This window comes from Macaca thibetana, chromosome 2, assembly GCF_024542745.1.
Source record: "Macaca thibetana thibetana isolate TM-01 chromosome 2, ASM2454274v1, whole genome shotgun sequence".
Lineage (NCBI taxonomy): Eukaryota > Metazoa > Chordata > Mammalia > Primates > Cercopithecidae > Macaca > Macaca thibetana.
The window spans coordinates 59,203,476-59,222,896 of NC_065579.1; the positions used below are offsets into that span (position 1 = coordinate 59,203,476).

General features: G+C 39.1%; 1 protein-coding gene across 2 annotated transcripts in view; it reads right to left on the minus strand.

Moving 5' to 3' along the window:
• Nucleotides 1-455: 455 nt before the first annotated feature.
• Nucleotides 456-19,421, minus strand: part of SSR3 (signal sequence receptor subunit 3) — a 425,362-nt gene continuing 406,396 nt past the window's right edge. The window contains exons 2-6 of one of the 2 annotated variants that reach the window (XM_050779893.1): nt 12,688-12,840; nt 11,382-11,508; nt 6,364-6,462; nt 1,771-1,902; nt 456-722 (exon numbers count right to left, since the gene is read on the minus strand). In XM_050779893.1, coding sequence (XP_050635850.1) covers nt 656-722; nt 1,771-1,902; nt 6,364-6,462; nt 11,382-11,508; nt 12,688-12,820 — 558 coding nt within the window. In that variant the 5' untranslated portion in view covers nt 12,821-12,840 and the 3' untranslated portion in view covers nt 456-655. Of the gene's footprint in view, nt 723-1,770; nt 1,903-6,363; nt 6,463-11,381; nt 11,509-12,687; nt 12,927-19,421 lie in introns of those variants that run through there. The other variant, XM_050779892.1, reaches the window with a different exon arrangement.

A 19,421-nucleotide genomic window follows, 5' to 3' on the forward strand; every position in this document is an offset into this window, starting at 1 on the left:
ACCTCATAGGACAACTCTCATATGCCTGGGCACTATTTTTAGGTTACTACCTTGGCTGCCCTTCTTCTTTAAAAAAAAAAAAAACAAAAAAAAACAGCAGAACTTTTCCACAAGTTTCTCTTCCTCAAGTTGGAAAACTGGAGAAATCATGTTTTTAATTTTGCGTTATTTCAGATCACAAACTCAAACACTTTTAAACATTAAGCTTCTGTTCAATCCCCTGGGAAGAGGATTCATTCGGATATTTATGGTTCAAAAGAAGCTGCAATATTGTACTTGGAACACAGAGAACCAGTTATTAACTTCCTACTACTGTTATATAATAAATAATAACAGCTCGGCCCAGGTTACTGTGACCTCTGACAGATCAAGGAAACAGGTTATTTTCTCCTCTTGTGATTATAGCACATTGCAAGACATTTTTTTCCTTTTAATAAACGTCCTGGTACTCTGAGTTTCCCTTTCAATTCATTTAATTTCAACAATCTGTCAAAAACAGCCAATAAACAAATACTGAGTTACATTCTTCTGGGTTTTTTAAAGGCTCTAGACTATGAAAACATCTTGTGTGTCTCCCACCCTGACCACCCTGCGACTTTTCCATATACTACAGGCCACCCATAGACACAAAGCCAGGGGGTGAAGCTGACATGGTCTATTTGGAGCCAGTAGACAGGAGGGCGATGAGTCCTGATGAAGCACTTATGGACAAGATGTAGTTCCTGTAAGAAATTTAATGTTATGGAAAAATGAGTAACTCCAAATTAGTTTTTCGACAAAATAAAGAGCCCATCTCTTTGGAACGTACTGCTTCCTTCCTGACACTTGGTGTAATCATAATGATGTGCAGCCCCATTGTCTGCAAACACAATTTGCAAGACAGACAGAAGACCAAAAAGAAATGGAAAACATTCACAGGAAATGTGTTCCAATTTTAAAAAAACACTTAAGACAGAAACCTAGAACACACGATCACAAAGAATAATCTGAATTCCAATTAACCTTCATGAAAAGAGCTGATCAAAGAACATGGGGAGAAAAGAGATTTGTTTTCCCTTTTCCCCCCTAAGAGCAATGGAAAAATAAGTCTTCCCTGCGAATCAGTGTTTTGCTGCAGTTGGCTTGCAACAGCAAGGAGGTTCTAAAGTTCAAAGCTACTCCCAGCCTCACAACTGTACAATTTTCAGCAAACCACTCCAGCATTCCCAAAAGGTACACGTTGGAGGGTATCTGGTATTTTATTACATCATAATCACCAATTGTTAAAATCTTGGCTGCACATTCCTGGATAACAACTTTAATAAATTAATAAGAGGAGGCTGATTCTTGCCCAAAAGCTCAATTTAACAGCATCTTGAAACACTATTAAGATACACTGGAATTAACCTATTTAACTGCATTGGCCATCCACCCAACCCCCTGAGCCCAAAAATAACAGCAGATATAGGGGCTTATTATTTCAGAAGCTATCAAAAATGACAAGTTTGCTTTGGCTCTTTGGAGCTTTTTTTTTAAGTAGGCAAGGACACAGATTCCCACAGACTGCTTTGTAATACTTTATCATAAAGTCATAATTCATAAACTTAAAAGAATCTTAAACCAATAGCTGTTATTTTAAATGTTCAGAAAGTTACCTAAAGTCGGCACTATTTAATGGACTGACTCCCAGAGCAGCTTTTCTTTCCACTTAAAATATCCAGACAAGTCAGAACCAAAACGAACTACTGTTTCTAGACTTCTAAAAAAGATAATCAACCTTGAAAAGGATACACTGTAGGGTTGAAGTTCTTCAATATGAAGAAGGAAGCAACAATGACCACGACCAGGAACAGAGTGTTGTTATAGAAGATGGAAAATGTTGTAGCTTCATAATCAGCAACTTCATTCTTCTTCCACAAGATTCTAGAGACACAGAACCAAGTCAAACAAGCTTATAAATACGATAGAAAACAAAACAAAAAAAAAAAACTTTAAGTAGCATATGGCTCTAGTTCATCATAAAACAAGTTTTTCCTTGAGTGTTCTAGGATAAGAATGTAATATTAAATTTAGTCAGAATTCTCTTTCTTACACTGAAAAAAAAATATTTCACTCTATGATAGGTAAGAAAACATCATACTGGTTATGTTACCATTTTTCCCAGCAACTAGGGTTATGGAAGAAGGGACTCATTAATGGCAACTGGCATGTTTTCATCAGCAGCTAGGTCAAATGTCTTTCTCTTGGCCCTTACCTAAAACTCAGACTCCATGATTGGCAGCCTGTGGAGGTTCCTTGGCTATGCCTTGGGCTTGAGGCTTTCTACAGCCTACGAATATCAGACTTCAATATCACACCTACAGAAGACAATCCCAATGACAAAAACTACCTGTGGTCTCACAGAAGCAGGCTATTGTTAGCCATCTTCATTAATTCAAACAAAAAAGGCACTTAATCATTAGGAGGACTTTTTAATGTTTGTAAAATTCTTTTACTTTTTATTCTATTTTACTTGATCTGATAGTTTATCTTACTAATTTACTAGTATTTCATCCATCTTTTCTTTTACGCCTTCAAACAGGCAAAAGGAAGTTAAAGGATGCCTGTGAATAAGGGAGCCTTTATTCTTGTTGGTTAATTAACTTTGTAAAGCAGTTTTTAAAAGGGTAGGTTGTGACCCATTAGTGGGATGTGAACTCAATCGAGTGGATCGAATGCCCACAGAAATTAATTGAGTGGGCTGAGACCAGCATTTTTAAAAAATGAAACAGGAAAGAATAGAAAAACATCAGCAGCACATCACACAGAGCAGGATAATTATTGTTTTATGAAACATGTGCATGTGTCCACATGTGAGTTTATTTGGTCAAAAGGTAAAATACATATTTTTTACTGTAGGTCATTATCAAAAAGGTTGAAGGCCACTATTGTAGACACTTTGTCTCCTCAAAAGATAAACCTACTCTGGAGTCAGATGACACATCCCATCAACCCTAAGGACAACACTTTAAGTCACTGGTAACTGACACATTTTATTCACCATGTATACTAATCCAAAGACAACAGGTTTGGCTGTAAAGGAGCTAAATGAAGGCTAATAATTAACATCTTACGCTCACCATAAGAAATCTGTAGTCTCTAACACATGCCATATTACAGACACCATCAACTTAATAACTCTTCCATTTATTGTAAGTTTGGAGGAAGGGAAGGACATTACATTAAGTGCAGTCATCAACTATAAAACACCTTGTAATTTCATAGAAGTTTAAATGTAAGTTGTTAAAAATCATGAGTTGGAGTTCCAGGAAACATCATTCTAACACTGATCAGTGAGACCAGCCTAGTAAGATGCATAGTCTCAACATGGTTTAACACTAGAATGAACACTCAGGACAAGTGCCTCCATTTTTAAGACTCTGGCATGAGATCCAGTGAAGGCAGGTTGCTTAAGTAGGTTATCAGCCTGACTTTACTCTAGATGATAAAATTATCTCACTTGCATCACAGTGCTTCTCCCTAACTTCTTTTCTGTCAAGCCCTAAATAAGAGTGATATGATTTGGCTCTGTGTCCCCACCCAAATCTCATCTTGAACTGTAATCCCCACATGTTGAGGGAGGGACCTGGTGGGAGGTGACTGGTTCATGGGTGTGGTTTCCCCCATGCCATTCTCGTGACAGTGAGGGAGTTGTCACAAGATCTGATGGTTTAAAAATGGCAGTTTCCCCTGCGCTCACTCGCTCTCCTGCCACCTTGTGTAGAAGGCACTTGCTTCTCCTTCACCTTCTACCATGATTGTAAGTTTTTTGAGGCGTCCCCAGCCACGCAGAACTGTGAGTCAATTAAACCTCTTTTATTTACAAATTACCCAGTCTCAGGTAGTATCTTTATAGCACTGTGAAAATGGACTAATACAAGAACCATTTTCAAAAAAGTTTTAATGAAAGAAGTGGCCCAATCCTTTAGATTTCCCTAGATCCCAATATGACCACGTTAGTTACATCAGTGTATAAAGCCTGACAGCCTTTAGAACTTTTTCTGAGTCCACTCATATCCTTTTATTTTTGTTTCTGTTTTAAATTTAGGACCCCCAAATGCCCTCATTGCCAACGGTTCTGCCTAGTAGAAGACATTTTCTTCCTAGTAGGGAACCTGGTTTGGGAGAGCACTTCCCAATATCTTAAGGATGTTTTCAGGAAGAGCTTCCTACAAGAGAAAAGCTGAGACCAAGCAACAGTTACAATCAAATAATGTGAAATGACAGATCACCCATAAATCAAGAAGAAACCACACTCGCACTCTGGAACGAATGTTAATGAATCTCACGTTCTCCTCTGCTTATTTCCATCCTTGGATAAATGAATATTTTGAAGTACTTTTAAGCAGCATGGAGTATATATTCCAAATGAATGTAGACAGAGCTTTGAGAAATACACATCTAAGCAAAGAAATGCTGATAAGCCTTCTCCTTACATCAAATCTCCTGGAATTCTTTCAGAGGGAAACAAACTAGATCTTAATGAGAGGCTCTGGTCCCAGTTATCAAGGGCAATCAATACAGTACAAACTGTATCCAGTATGGCTTTTACAGCCAAATTTCTACTGATGAAAAGAGAAATTGTATAATGTTCTGATACTCTGCACTTATATATATCCATGAAACCTCCACCTCACCCCACTTTGAAATACCTAATCCGGCAAATGGCAAAGGTTTCATTCCCAATTTCAACTGATTCACTAGTAGTCACTACCTGAACACTAAACTGAAAAAGATTCCGAGACATGACCCAGGCTCAAGAACAAGTGCCAGACCAAATCTGTCCAAGACTGCAGTCGGCAGAGGAAACCCGTTTACTATCCCTGACATAATTAATCACCGAAAACCTTTAAAACCTGTAACAAACATTTTGAAATTCAGGTAATTATGCATACCCTAGTTTAAGAAACACCATTGTAATGAAAAATTCAACAAAAGGTTTTTTCTAAAACAGTGATCTAGATTCCCTAACCTTGAACCCTATGCAAAAAATATGCAACTGGAACACTATGCAGCCCGACCTCATTAAAGCTGCTCCATGCAGAAAGGCCTCCATTGTCGTAATACTGTGCCTTCAGTTTTATAAAGGAGCCATAAGACATAATCATTTTAATAATGTTTTGGTACCTTTCCAAAACCACTATAGAAGACATTGTTCATTAAGTTACTCAGTGTCCCTTAAATAAGGATCCACTTGATAAAGTCTTTCCAAGATCCAGTGCCAGGAAAGTTTCTTTTCAGAAGGACTTGCATGCTGCTTCTCGTCAGACAATGAAAGCTATGTGACCTCAGATGCTTCCCCTGACACTTGGAAACCCACAACTAAGTTCAGTGCTCAGTTGCTGGAACTAACTCTAAGGTACTTGCTCATCCACCTTTTCTTCCTTTTAAATGGTTTCTGTTCTTTAAAGTTGTGTTACTTGTTTTATATGCACTTTAAGAAAACCGTATTAAATGCAGAAAATATATTATATACACTAACACTGCAAGTTCACACAAAGTCTTTCTGGAGCAAAGTGAGGTAAAAAATATGTTCCAACAAAGCCCCTTCTTGATACTAAAGCTAAAGATCCATGAAAACAGCAGACTCACAACAATTAAACTAAGTGGCAACTCTTCAGCACAAGTTGACTCAGGGACTTCTGCTACTCAGATGTTAAGATTGCTCAATAAGCCTTCTAAGAGCAGCTGGCAGAAAAAATCGGGACTGGGGCTAATAAACGTGGCATAGAATTGGGCAAAAGGAGAAAAGTCCAGTTATTTTCTTTTTCCCAACCAATACAGATAACTAATTACTGGATATCCCTCGGGAAGCTCAGGAACAGAAATACCACCACATAGACATGTTAACACATAAACCCTTCAGACCCAGAGGGGTTAGGCGATATGTTCAAGGTTGCACACCTATTAACAGGCAAAGCCTGCTCTGTACAAAGCTCTGTTGCCTCCTCAATTCCAGCAGACAGTTACAAGTACAAGCTCTCAAGTCAGACTGCCTGTGTTCTTATCATGGATCTACCATGTACTAATTCAGGACCTTGGGCAAGTTACCCAAGCTTTCTGTACCTTTGTTGCCTCAGGTATAAAAAGGAGATAAAAATAGTACCTACTTCACAGGGCTCTTTACTGAAATAAATCAACTATTGTATAGCACAGATAAAAGTATCCGGTTGTAATAAAAACTCTAAACATCAGCTATTACTATTTCCATTACTACTACTACTACAATTCCAAAATTTACCTCAGACAATTCCAAAATCCACATTCTTTAAGCAAAAATAAAAAAAAAATTTATTCAAAAAGTATCCCCTTTTATGATGACCATACTTTAAATAGGAGTCAAACCTTTCATCTTTCTCCTTCCGAGACATCTTTCTATTATCAGCTTCAGAAAGTTTTCGAGTCACTTCTTTGGAAACAGCATCCTCCCTCTTCTGCGCTACTCTGGAAGAAGAAAAGAAAAAGTTTCCATATGCTACAGAGGTGAACATCACACTCTCTCAGAAACACTCTGTACTCCTATTTCGTATTGGCAACAGAATATTTCACATTTCAAGAAAAGAAGCTGAGCAGAAAGTCCAAGTTTATTACACTGCACTAGCCAAAAGTTCAAGAAATGTCCAAGATGTGGTTAATTTATTAGTGACATGTTTTGATTTCCGCTTAAAAAGAAGAATTTTCCAAAGTTTAGGAATTAATGTGGTTAATAAAGTCAAATGCTATTAACACAATTTAGTTAAGAATCATTTTAATTACATTTTGTTTTAATATGTCATCTAACTGTTCAACAAATAAATTCCATAAGGCATTGGTATATGATGTATTATTTCAGTTCCAAGTACATAACAGGAATGAAAACTAGGCTTAAACAAAGAGGAAATAACAGCTGTAATATCTTAAAGTAATTATTCTAACTTTACTCCAAAGGACGATTTAAGCTAGGTGTGATGGACAGAAAGCCCCAGGTCACTCAAGGCAGGAGTTTTCAACCCTTCTTCAACTACAAGGGTGTCTGGGATACAAGTGAAGCACAAATTACAACTGATTTTACCTATGTCTCCATCTTTAGCTCTCTCACTCAAGAACTGAGTTAGAATTGACATTGTTATTAATAAAAAGAAAACATTTAGTCAGTTTCTAATAATGTATTTTTTAAAAGGTTTACAAAGTTACTTTTTAAACCTCGTTACCCCACACAAATTGGTAACTGGAAAGAGGAAAAAATAGTTCTTTAAAAAAACAAACAAACAAAGAAAATCACACAATAAGAGGAAATCAATTCTGAAACCTAAAGAAAAAGGCTGCTAAGGGGGCAGACAGCTGTCTTTTTACGAGACACTTTAGGACACTAAAATGAACTTTTTACTCCAAAGATCCAAATTCCTTTGATTCATTATGTAAAAACTATCTTTTCATATGCTTCTTGCATTTCTGAGACACTCAGCTCCAAAGGCAGATTCTTCTCTCTGAACCTCTTTAGCAGACCAGGCACTAAATATGTTTCTTCATGAGAACAGATGATGAGAACAGGAAAAATAAGAAAAATTAAAAATAAATAAATGTGTTTTCTGAACTTAACATCAGACTACTTTTTTTTTTTTTTTTTTCTACAAAAGACCAACGGAAAAGAAATGGACAGTTTACTGCAGAAACCTTTCTTAGCTTAACATAAAAATATACACACACACCCCAACTATCAAGGTGTTAGGACACAGGAATAAACTACTGCATTTTCAAAAGAGTTGGTTATCACTATGTGTCTTTAGGACGAACAGTCAACCGATTATCCACATGACAAATCCTCATGAAGACATTACACCAGATAACTAAGCAATTTCTCTTCTAGGTCTAGAATTTTATCCTCACCTACCAGGGGCATAACAACCACACTGCAGGTTTACTGCAACTTAAGAGGAAGCCCTCCCCTCTGTCTTAGAGCTCTCAGAAAATAAACCTCACTCGGTGCTGAATACTGTAAAACAAAATAGAAGTCACGCTAGTGACCTAGCACTCAGTCAACTGAGATAACCCATAAAATCAATTGTATTTTTCTTCCTTTACTCTTTCACATCAGTATGTCAGAACACTTCCAAAATTAAAGATAAAAAAAGACACTACCTGATTTCTTAAAATAAAAACATCTTTGCAAACATCGTTTAAATTATGCCACCTTAAAAAACAAAAACAACTTCTAAGGGCTCTCTTAGTCCCAACCTCTTCAACCCTGCACATAAACATTTATTATGTGCCAGACTGTATGCTTAACATGTCACATGTATGATCATAATGAATCCTCACCACCCTCTGAGATTCCATTAGCATCCCCAATTTATAGCTGAGGAATCTGAAGTCTACATAGGGAAAACTATGCCCACGGCCATACATTTAAGAGTGGCAGAGCTGGCACTGGAACCCAGACTGTCAACTCTGAAGCCATCTTCTTTCTACAGCCAACCAACATCTACCCACACTCAGAATCTTGTGGGATCTTTGAACCTTAACCATCTTGCAAATCTGTAGGAGTTTCAAAGTCAGTAGCATATTTAATATAAAGCCAAAACTATGACTAAAAAAAAAACCTCTACTCTGAGTCTATTAAGTCAGTAAGTCAGTGAAATTTTACTGAACTAAATGTACCATTAACTGCTTTAAGGGGTATAAAATAAGATATGGCGGGTGTCTTCAAGAAGCCTAAAGTAGAAATGAGAAGGTAAAAAGAACATGACTTTGATTCTAAAGAGATGAATGAAAAATGATATGAAGAACAAGTAAAAAACGTAAGTCTCAAAGGGACTGAGTTCCAAGAGTATTACAAAGAATGGGTCATACAAGATGCCCACTTGCGAGGGCTTCCCGATGCACAAATGGCCACGCCTCACAAGAAACAGTCCCATACAGTGGAGGCCAACATGAGCTGAATCCTGGAATGGCAGTTGGTTGAGGGGCTGCCAAGCAGAAAGATAACAAAGATAACCCAATTTCTCTGCTGGTCCATCACAACGGCTGCCCCGAAACCTGAGCTCCTTTGTGTCCAGAACAATAGGAAGGAAACTGTGAAGGCCACTTCAGCCGCTGAGGCCATTCTGGGCCATTTCTTAAAATAAATCCCTGTTAACTGAGATCATCTCAACATGTTTCTATTCCTCATTCTCCGAAAGAGTCTAACACAGGGACAACAAAGCAAAGAAATGATCAAAGTCAGGAAGGGTTTCTCTGGAAAAGATTCCTAGGTCTCAAAATAAAACACAGGTAAGAATGGAAAGGAAGTAAGTTAATCCTAAATGGGGGAGGGCACAAGACATGGTCAAAGGATGATGTGAGGGCGAGGCAGAAGAGTTAAAGCCTAATTCTGAAAGATGAGGCCAGACTCATAGGAAGGAAGCAGATGACTTGCATTCCAGAGGTCTAGAACTTAATACATTTTTAAAAAAAGAGGCCATGGCTGGACGTGGCAGCTCACACCTGTAATCCTAGCACTTTGGGAGACCGAGGCAGATGGATCACTTGAGCCCTCAGAAGTTCAGGACCAGCCTGGGCAACATGGAAAAACTCCATCTCTACAAAACATACAAAAATTAGCCAGGCGGGGTAGTAGTGCGTGCCTGTAGTCCCAGCTATTTGGGAGGCTGATGTGAGAGGATCGCTTGATCCCAGGAGGCAGAGGTTGCAGTAAGCCAAGATTGGGCCACTGCACTCCAGCCTGGGCAACAGAGTGAGACTCTTGTCTCAAAAAAAAAAAAAAAAAAAAAAGCCATGATGAGTTATCAGAATGACATGATAAAAATGATGTCACATAAGGAGAAATACATACTCTTTATTCAATAAAACAAGGGAAATACCTGCACTTCATATGGATGCTCTAAGGATTACATAGGGTAATGTGCTTTATATAGTGCATGGCAGGGTGGGCCCTAAACTTGTTTTAAAAGACCAGATGGAGGCTGTTACAGCAATATGAGTATAAACAGTGTCCAAACTAGAGTGAGAACTATGGATGAAAAGATAATGCACATACAAAGTATGTCCACACTTCAAGTCTCAGTGAAATTCCAATTGCCTTTAAGAAATTACTTCCAAAGCAATATGGCACCTAGATGGCCCCATGAAGGAAGGAGGGAAATAATCCTGCTATCCCTACCCAAGTATCACAGTGTACATGAAAGCAACATCAAAGGGCGTCAATTAAACAATAATTTATACCACTTCCAGTGAGACAATGAGGACCATGACACTGAGAAATAATAAATGTTACCATCTTTCCTAAGTCTAGATGCTCCTGCATTTTAACCTCTATGAAACTAGAATATTTAATTGCTTATAATTAATGTTTAAATTTACGGTGGTGAGGCTTGAGTTTTCTTCTCTAAAAGCTGTATTTTACAACATGTGTGATCTTAGAATATGTTAATCCTTTACATTTTATACACTTGTATGAAAACAAATGTAATTAGCATTGAAAATGACAGAGAGTTTAATTTTTAAAAAAAGTAATAAAACAAAAAGACCAGCCTGGTCAACGTGGCCTGTCTCGACAAAAAAATTAGCTGGGCATGGTGGCCTGCACCTGTAGTCCCAGCTACTTGGGAGGCTGAGGTGGGAGGATCGCTTGAGCCTGGGAAGGTTGAGGCTGCAGTGAGCCATGATCATGCCACTGCACTGCAGCCTGGGCAACAGAGCTAGACCTTATCTCAAAAAATAATAATGCAGCACTTTGGGAGGCTGAGACGGGGAAATCACTAGGTCAGGAGATCGAGACCATCCTTGGCTAACATGGTGAAACCCCGTCTCTACTAAAAAATACAAAAACTAGCCGGGCGAGGTGGCGGCTGTAGTCCCAGCTACTCGGGAGGCTGAGGCAGGAGAATGGCGTAAACCCGGGAGGCAGAGCTTGCAGTGAGCTGAGATCCAGCCACTGCACTCCAGCCTGGGCGACACAGCGAGATGCAGTCTCAAAAATAATAATAATAATAATAATAATAATGACAAAAAGATCATTTCTTTAACTTCCAAAAACAATACGTGAAGAGCCCAGAACAATTCTCTCCATAAAGAATTACATTTAGCTTTTGAAATGTTAATTTACTTGGTGGGTTTGTTTCTCCGATGAACCTCCTATTAAGGCTTGGGCTTAGGTGTTCTAATTCCACTCTCAAAATCTTCTGTAGCCATGTCAGAATGATTGTCTCCACTTCAGTTAGTTAATAATTCTTCCTAGCATCAATGTTCCTTTCCCCCAAAATATATATATTAATACATAGATATCTCAAATTAATGCTTATTAAAACCAACACACACAAACGATCTGTAAGAAGACATAAAAATACAACACGTAGTACGTACTTTCACTTGAAAAACATACTTACTTGTGCTTGAGAACAAATTTCACATTCTTGTATGCAAAGGCTACCAAATATGTGCTTACTAGGGTCATCACACTATACAAAACAGCAGACTGAATAAGATCCATATGCCATATTCTCCAGTATAACCCTGAATTAAAATAAAAGGGGGAAAGTACAAAAAGAAACAAAACATTACAACTCCATAACAAAAGCCTGCGAAATTATTTAAAGCTAAGCCTGGTAAAATACCAGGTTATTAGTTATGCAATCAATACAGTATCTGAGGATCTTCAGAAGTGAGATAACCAGTTAACAGTATAGTCTCAAGCCTTCCAGTTCAGAACATTTGAAAAACATCACCTTCCTATTACTAGTTCAGATGAGATTTCTGCTTCTAAAATGAGAACAAACTCTGGCTCAACGTAATCACAAGTCAGACTTCGAATTTCATTCATCAGGGTACTAGCATGCTAAATACAGGCCATTCCAAAATGCCACGTGCAGTCCCAAACCATAGTTTCCTTGCTGACGTGGCTGTTATCAGAAATCCAAGCAGTGCTGTCAAATGAGTGAGCCATAATATGGCTTCACATCACGTTTATTGCACGCTGGGTTGTATAAGGACAAAAGAGAAAAATACATTTGGTTTTAAATGCCCCAACAACAGTGCAGCAAAAGACAAGAGTTCTGGAACCTTGAGCTCTACTAAAAACAACATTGTGCAAGTCTGCACTTTCCCAACCCAGTGAGAATTCTAGAATTGGTACAGTGGGATTATTTAAAAAGTCTAAACAAGGTAGATCCCCAACCCCTGGCACTTCAATTTCTCTCTTTCTGCAAAAACCAGGAAAATTATGCAGTGGTGTAAAGTAGCTCACGTAAAGATGCACTTCTAATTCAGTGGGTTACTTCATGGGTCTCTCACCTAATTAATTTATACAAAATAAGTAATAACGTAAGTTTAAAATTTCGTAACGGCAAGCAACAGTTGTATGAAAAAGAGCAGCAGGCAGTATGCTTGAGTGTGTTTAAATACAGATTCGGGGCCGCCACCCCAGAACTAGTTAACCACCTTCTCCGGGGGTGGAGCTCGGGAACGTGCGTACTTTTAACAAGTGACCTCCCGGAGTGCTTTAACAGGAGAATCCCAGGCGACAACGCCGTGCCAAAAGAAGAGGCTCTGTGCCTCCCCGAGCTCAGGGGACCTGGACAGATCGCAGACCCCCGGCCGGCACCCGCGCCTGGCCTGCTCGCTGGGTCCTGCCACGTCCCCGCCCAGCCCGACCCGCCCGCGGCCTCCCAAACCAGCCTCGCTCCCAGCACTCACAGATGGGGATGGCGGACACGATGAACGCGTTCCCGAAGAAGAGCGCGGAGGACTTGGCCGAGAGATTGCGGCTGAAATCCTGCAGGAGCAGGTCCTCCTCGGACTGCTGTTTGGAGCTGCCTTTGGGAGCCATGGCGGAGCAGGAGGCGAGAACTTGGAAGGTAGAGCCGGCCGCCAAGGCGGGCAAAGGCCCCTGACTCCGCCCCTGCGGCCGCCGTATCCGCTAACGACCCGTCAGCGCGGCGCGCGGAGGCGGGACCCGGCTTGGCGGAGAGCAAGCTTCCCCAGGAATGGCCAACCAGGCGCCGCTAGCTAGGATTCCGGGCGTGATTGGGCGAGCGGACCAGACTTCCGGATTCCTGGAAAGCCACGTGACCCATCCACCTCGAGGAGAGAGAAGGGATTTGTAGTTTAGTGGGTGCTTTAAAAAAAAAATTGACAAAACTTTATTTATATTCCACTTCAGAGCTGATGACAGGGTCATGAGTTCTCAGTTCTTCAGAATTCCAAAATTAAAAGCTCTTCTGGCCCCACGCCATTAGTGCCCTCTGTACGTACCCAGGACTGAGTACATTGAAGGAGAAAGAAGAGAAAGGTATAGCTAACTCATGTAAAATCCCTTCTCCTTTACACATCCTTTATTTCACCAAATACCTTGAAGAATCTTATGACGTGCGCGTCATTACCGCCACTGAAGATGAAGAGCCTGAGGGTGGTAGATCTGCGGTGTGGCTCTCCAAGGTGTGGGCTCTTTTCACTAAACAGTAGGCCACCTCTGTAGGAAGAAAATGGGACTCTTGTTTTTGAGAAACTCATGATCTTACTGATGAAGGTAATATTTAATATATGTCTGATACACTTACAAGTTACTTACTATTTTATTTCAAATAAACGTATAGAGTTTTGTGGCTTCCAAAGCCATGCTAAATAAAACATAATACTAAGAACAGGTTGGCTAGGCAGGACTCCTTCTCTGAAGCTCAGAAAGATTTAAGTATGCCTATTAAAACAGCTGGATTCCATTTTTAACTCAACACATTATCTTTTATTCAAAAAAAATAAATAAATTCCACCACATCACTCCCAGCAAATGCTGCTTTTCATTACTGAGAACACGCCAGTGCATTAGGCACAACTTCCTCAACCTCCAGCCTCCTTATCAACAGTTTTGTAGATACCTTTCTTCCTCACAGTATTCAAATTGTAATCTACCTCCACAGCTTCCTATTACTAGTCCTAATTGAGCTTTTGTCTTCAATATTTTCCAATCTATTCTCTATACAGGTACCAGAGTGAGTTTTCCTGAAATATAAATCCTTCCATTATCTACTGCAAGTATTCCTTAATGCCAGAAATTTTCATTAATTCACCACAAAATGAAAAAGAAAACAGACCATCTATTGAATTTTTCAGAAAATCAAAAGTATTCATTTTAAAATATCTGGGTTTATGTCTTTTTTGATGTTAAAAATGCTCCTTATTACATGGTAGTGATAGAAAAAGAAAGTATTATTTTTCTCTTACAACATACTCCTCCCCCAGTTTTTCCTATCTCAGTTGCATTCTTTTAAACCCATTTGCTCTGGTTAAAATGGTGGGTTTCAACACTAATTATTTTTTTCCTTCTCCATCTGTGACCAATTCATAAAAAAAACTTTTTGGATCTGTCTCTATAACTAGATTTTCTTTTGCCTATTTATAAACAAAAAAAGGATATGAAAAGAAGATAAAAGATAAAAATCAGAGGCTGGGCACAGTGGCTCATGCCTGTAATTCCAGCACTTTGGGCGACCAAGGTGGATGGATCACAAGGTCAAGAGATCGAGACCATCCTGGCCAACATGGTGAAACCTCGTCTCTACTAAAAATACGAAAATTAGCCTGTCATGGTGGTACACACCTGTAGTCCCCAGGTACTCAGGAGGCTGAGGCAGGAGAATCACTTGAACCCGGGAGACGGAGGTTGCAGTGAGCCAAGATCGCACCGCTACACTCCAACTCCAGCCTGGCAACAGAGCAAGACTCCATCAAAAAAAAAGAAGAAACAATAATTATGAGATTAAAAAGAATTATGCCTGAGAAAAATATTTTAACAACTAAAATAGGAAAGATAAAAGTTTGAAATGTTGAGTGGATATAAATGTTACAATTGATATAATAAAAGAACTAGTAGAAAAAAATTAATACATTTTTTAAAGCTACAGATAACTATAAACAGAAGATAATCTAAAATAGGAGTTTTAAATTACTTTCATGGGGGTAAATTAGAGAAATATGATAGGGAATAATACTTATGATATAACATTTTTGGTAATGGCAACAATTACAGTTATGAAGGTAGCACGCTTGGAGTACTGAAGCAGTGTTTTCTTGCACCAGAGCTACCTAGTTCCCTTTGAAAAGCAAGCAGCAAGACCTAAGGATCACTTGTATGTGGCATATATAGCTGTGACACACTGGACAAGCAGGGTATACAATGTGCTAAGAAACAGAAAGAGAAGTGGGTAATAAATTCTACCCAAGCAAAGATCTACAATATATTTTGCCCATTTCAACACAGCTTAACTCTAAAGGAATCAAATGCACTTGATTCCATACCAGTCTGAGTCTAATCTATGAATTTCAGGCTTAACATTTCTATTATATCACTTTGTTCTTTCCAGATTGGGGGAAAAACCCAAGCAATAATATTTATTGCTGTCAGGTATATGGTAAGAGATTACTGATGACTTTGTGAAAGAAAATCTAGCATGCTAAAAATTAACATATTTTTCTGTGTCAGACACTGCAAGTTGCCTAGCCAATATAGAAAGCCGCTGCTAGCTTTTCACTAGGACCTTCAAAGAATAACAAGTGGATCATCCAGGGCTACTGTGGGGAGGGAAAAAAAAAAAAGAAAAATCTCCTCTGTTTTAAAGCCTACTTGAAATGCAAATCTCATGATGGGAATAATTGTAAAAGAGATGGAACACTTATATTAGTCCCTAAGTATAATGTTTTAAAGTATCACCTGTAAAATGATTTACTCAGCCAGACTACATATTTCAGCCACTGATATTTGACTAATTCATTAGTTCATGTACTCATTCAGCAAATATTTATTGAGAAGCTACTACATGAAAAGTGCTGTCCAAAACCTGTGAAAGTATCCAAATAATAATAATGATTATTTTGATTATAATAACCAACATGAATTGAGTCTTTGTTATATGTCCACCTCTGTGCTTTGTCCTTCACACATATTGTCTGAGTCATCCCTACAGCAACCCTAGGAGGTATATGTTTTTGCTATCCCCATTTGTCAGATGAAGAAACTGAGACTCAGATTAGTGAAATAACTCATTTAGATTCCACAGCCAGTAAATGGTGGAGTCCAGTTATGAACCCAAGCAATATGATTCCAGGATGCATGCTCTTAACCACAAATGAATTCTGGTCTCCTCCATGCAGTGGAATCTCTGATTCTGCATGCCTGCTCACAAAAGCCCTATATTGAGCAAGCAGCCAAAAGCAGTTTCTTATGCACCAATTATCAGGCATAGTCCTGTCACATTGCAGCTCTCCCTAGTGAATTTTTGGACAGATAGGATAATAGGCAAACCTTGGTGAGCAGGCCTGGGCTCTCCATACCTGATTCTCTGTCTCGGGGAGTTTGAAAATGAAACCCCAGAAAAAAGAAACAGTTAATAGATATATACAGAACAAGGGAAGCAAACTGAGAAGAGGTGGAAAGCATAAATCATAACTCCCCAGCAGCCATAAATTAGAAAAGGGAAAATTAGAGATGCTCAAAGGGCCTTCGGGCTTCCTTATTTCTCTCTCTAGACTTGAAAGAAACCCCCATTACCTACAATAAAGCTAAAATACTCATTCAAAAAATGAAAGCAAAACAGATCTGGAATCTATTAAAATAAATAATATAAACAACTTCTACATGTAAATGAACATCTAGATGAATAACTGTACTCAGCATAATTTGTTAATTTATAATAACAACAATATAAATAACATAATGTATCACTCCACCCAAAAGGTTTAAGGCAAAGGTAACAAGATCAAAATGTCTATAAGGTTCAAGTACATAACTTCAGGGAGTGAATTGTGCCAGGCATAGGACATGAGATAGTGGTAGGGTCAATACAACTGGAAAGCTGACCTTTCCAAAAACACTCAAACTGAAATAGAGAGATTAAACAGAAAGAAAACTAGAATCAACAGCAAATTTTGTGTAGGCCAAACACAGCAGATTTGGGGTTTAATCTGCCCAATAAATTCCCCAGTTTAAGGAAACAGACTTAAATGCAAATAATATTTTAAAAATGTAAAGTGTAATTAAAAAATATAAAGTCTTATCATTTCAGAAGAAACTGTGTTCTTTTGGAGAGAATGCTGGAAGTTGGCCCTTATTGTTGGTTAGACCTCCTCCCCCAACCACCCATTCCCCTACACACATATGCTACTGTTGACAGGAGATGTTTGCCAGCTGCGATTTTTTTTTTAAATGAAGATAAGGTTTCAAGAATTTTAAAAGTGTACTTTACTATGGAATTGATTTTTAAACTCAATGAGGCATTAAAACACTTGGGGAACAAGCATTTGTCTTTGAGCTTGAAGCTTCTACTTTTCAAGATAGATATTGTTTTCCTTTTTAGGAAACACTTATGTGACCAGCGTAAATTGGGGATTGCTTCTGAAGCAGTCAGAAAAACCTGTTCCCTTTGTGCCTAAGGATATTCATAAAGTCACTAACTTCTTTAAGAAAATGATACACATCTACAGAAAATGTATTATTTTAATAACCACTGATAGAGGCCATAATACTTTAAATCTCAAAACTCCCCCAAGAATCTTCTAATATGAGGCTTATCACACATGCATCATTCATGCAGCACTGCAGGGCACAATAAAAATTAAGATTTACGCTGGAAATCAATTTTATTTCGTTACACATTTAACCCAGGCACTATGGCAACAGAATGTAAGACAAAGTAGGTCACGAATTTCAACTGGAATGGCTTAGGTGATACAGAAGCCAGCTGTAATTTGTTGCTCATCTTTTGGGACTCTTTTAAAATTCTTCTGTTTCACAGCCCCCAGTCAATGTTATCTAACAACTTACTAGATGAAATCATGAGACCAAATGCCAGGGTGAGATTTATTCAATCTCATTATTTATTTCACTTGGTTTACTAATTGACTAGTAAAATCCATCTCCATACTCACAAATAAATAAAGAAAGGAATTCCAGGAAAAAGGAACAATGCGTGTGATGTGGTTTGGCTGTGTCTCCACCCAAATCTCAACTTGAATTGTATCACCCGGAATTCCCATGTGTTGTGAGAGGGACCCAAGGGGAGGTAATCGAATCATGGGGGCTGGTCTTTCCAATGCTATTGTCGTGATAGTGAATAAGTATCACAAGATCTGATGAGTTTATCAGGGGTTTCCACTTTTGCTTCCTCCTGATTTTTCTCTTGCCACCACCATGTAAGAAGTGTCTCTTGTCAGGCTCGGTGGCTCACGCTTGTAATCCCAGCACTTTGGGAGGCCGAGGCAGGCGGAGCACCTGAGGTCAGGAGTTTGGGACCAGCCTAGCCAACATGGTGAAACCCTGTCTCTACTAAAAATACAAAAAATTAACTGGGCATGGTGGCAGGTGCCTGTAATCCCAGCCACTCAGGAGGTTGAGGCCGGAGAATCTCTTGAACTCAGGAGGCGGAGGTTGCAGTGAGCTGAGACTGCGCCATTGCACTCCAACCTGGGTAACAAGAGTGAAACTCCGTCTCAAAAAAAAAAAAAAAAAAAAGACGTGTCTTTCACCTCCCACCATGATTCTGAGGCCTACCTAGCCATGTGGAACTGTAAGTCCAATTAAACTTCTTTTTGTTCCCAGTTTCGGGTATATCTATATCAGCAGTGTTAAAATGAACTAATACAGTAAATTGGCAATCAGTACCAGTTGCTGAAAAGATACCCGAAAATGTGGAAGCAGCTTTGGAACTGAGTAACAGGCAGAGGTTGAAACTGTTTGGAGGGCTCAGAAAAAGATAGGAAAATGTGGGAAAGTTTGGAACCTCCTAGAGACTTGTTGAATGAATGGCTTTGACCAAAATGCTGATATGAACAATAATGTCCAGGCTGGAGTGGTCTCAGATGGAGATGAGGAACTTGTTGGGAACTGAAGCAAAGGCCACTCTTGTTATGTTTTAGCAAAGAGACTGGCGACATTTTGCCCCTGCCCTAGAGATTTGTGGAACTTTGAATTTCAGAGAGATTATTTAGGGTATCTCGCAGAAGAAATTTCTAAGCATCAAAGCATTCAAAATGTGACTTGAGTGCTGTTAAAAGCATTCTGTTTTAAAAGGGAAACAGAGCATAAAATTTCAGAAAATTTGCAGCTTGACTATGCAGTAGAAAAGTAAAACCCATTTTGTGAGAAGAAATTCAAGCCAGCTGCAGAAATTTGCATAAGTAGCAAGGAGTCCAATGTTAATCCCTAAAACCATGGGGAAAATGTCTCCACGCCATGTCAGAGACCTTCAGGGCGGCCCCTCCCATCATAGATTCTGAGACTCAGGAGGAAAAAGAGGTTTCACTGGACGGGCCCAGGATCCCCATGCTGTGTGCAGCCTAGGAACTTGGTGCCCTGTGTCCCAGTCACTCCAGCCATGGCTGAAAGGGGCCAATGGACACTTTGGGCTGTGGCTTCAAAGGGTGGAAGCCCCAGGCCTTGG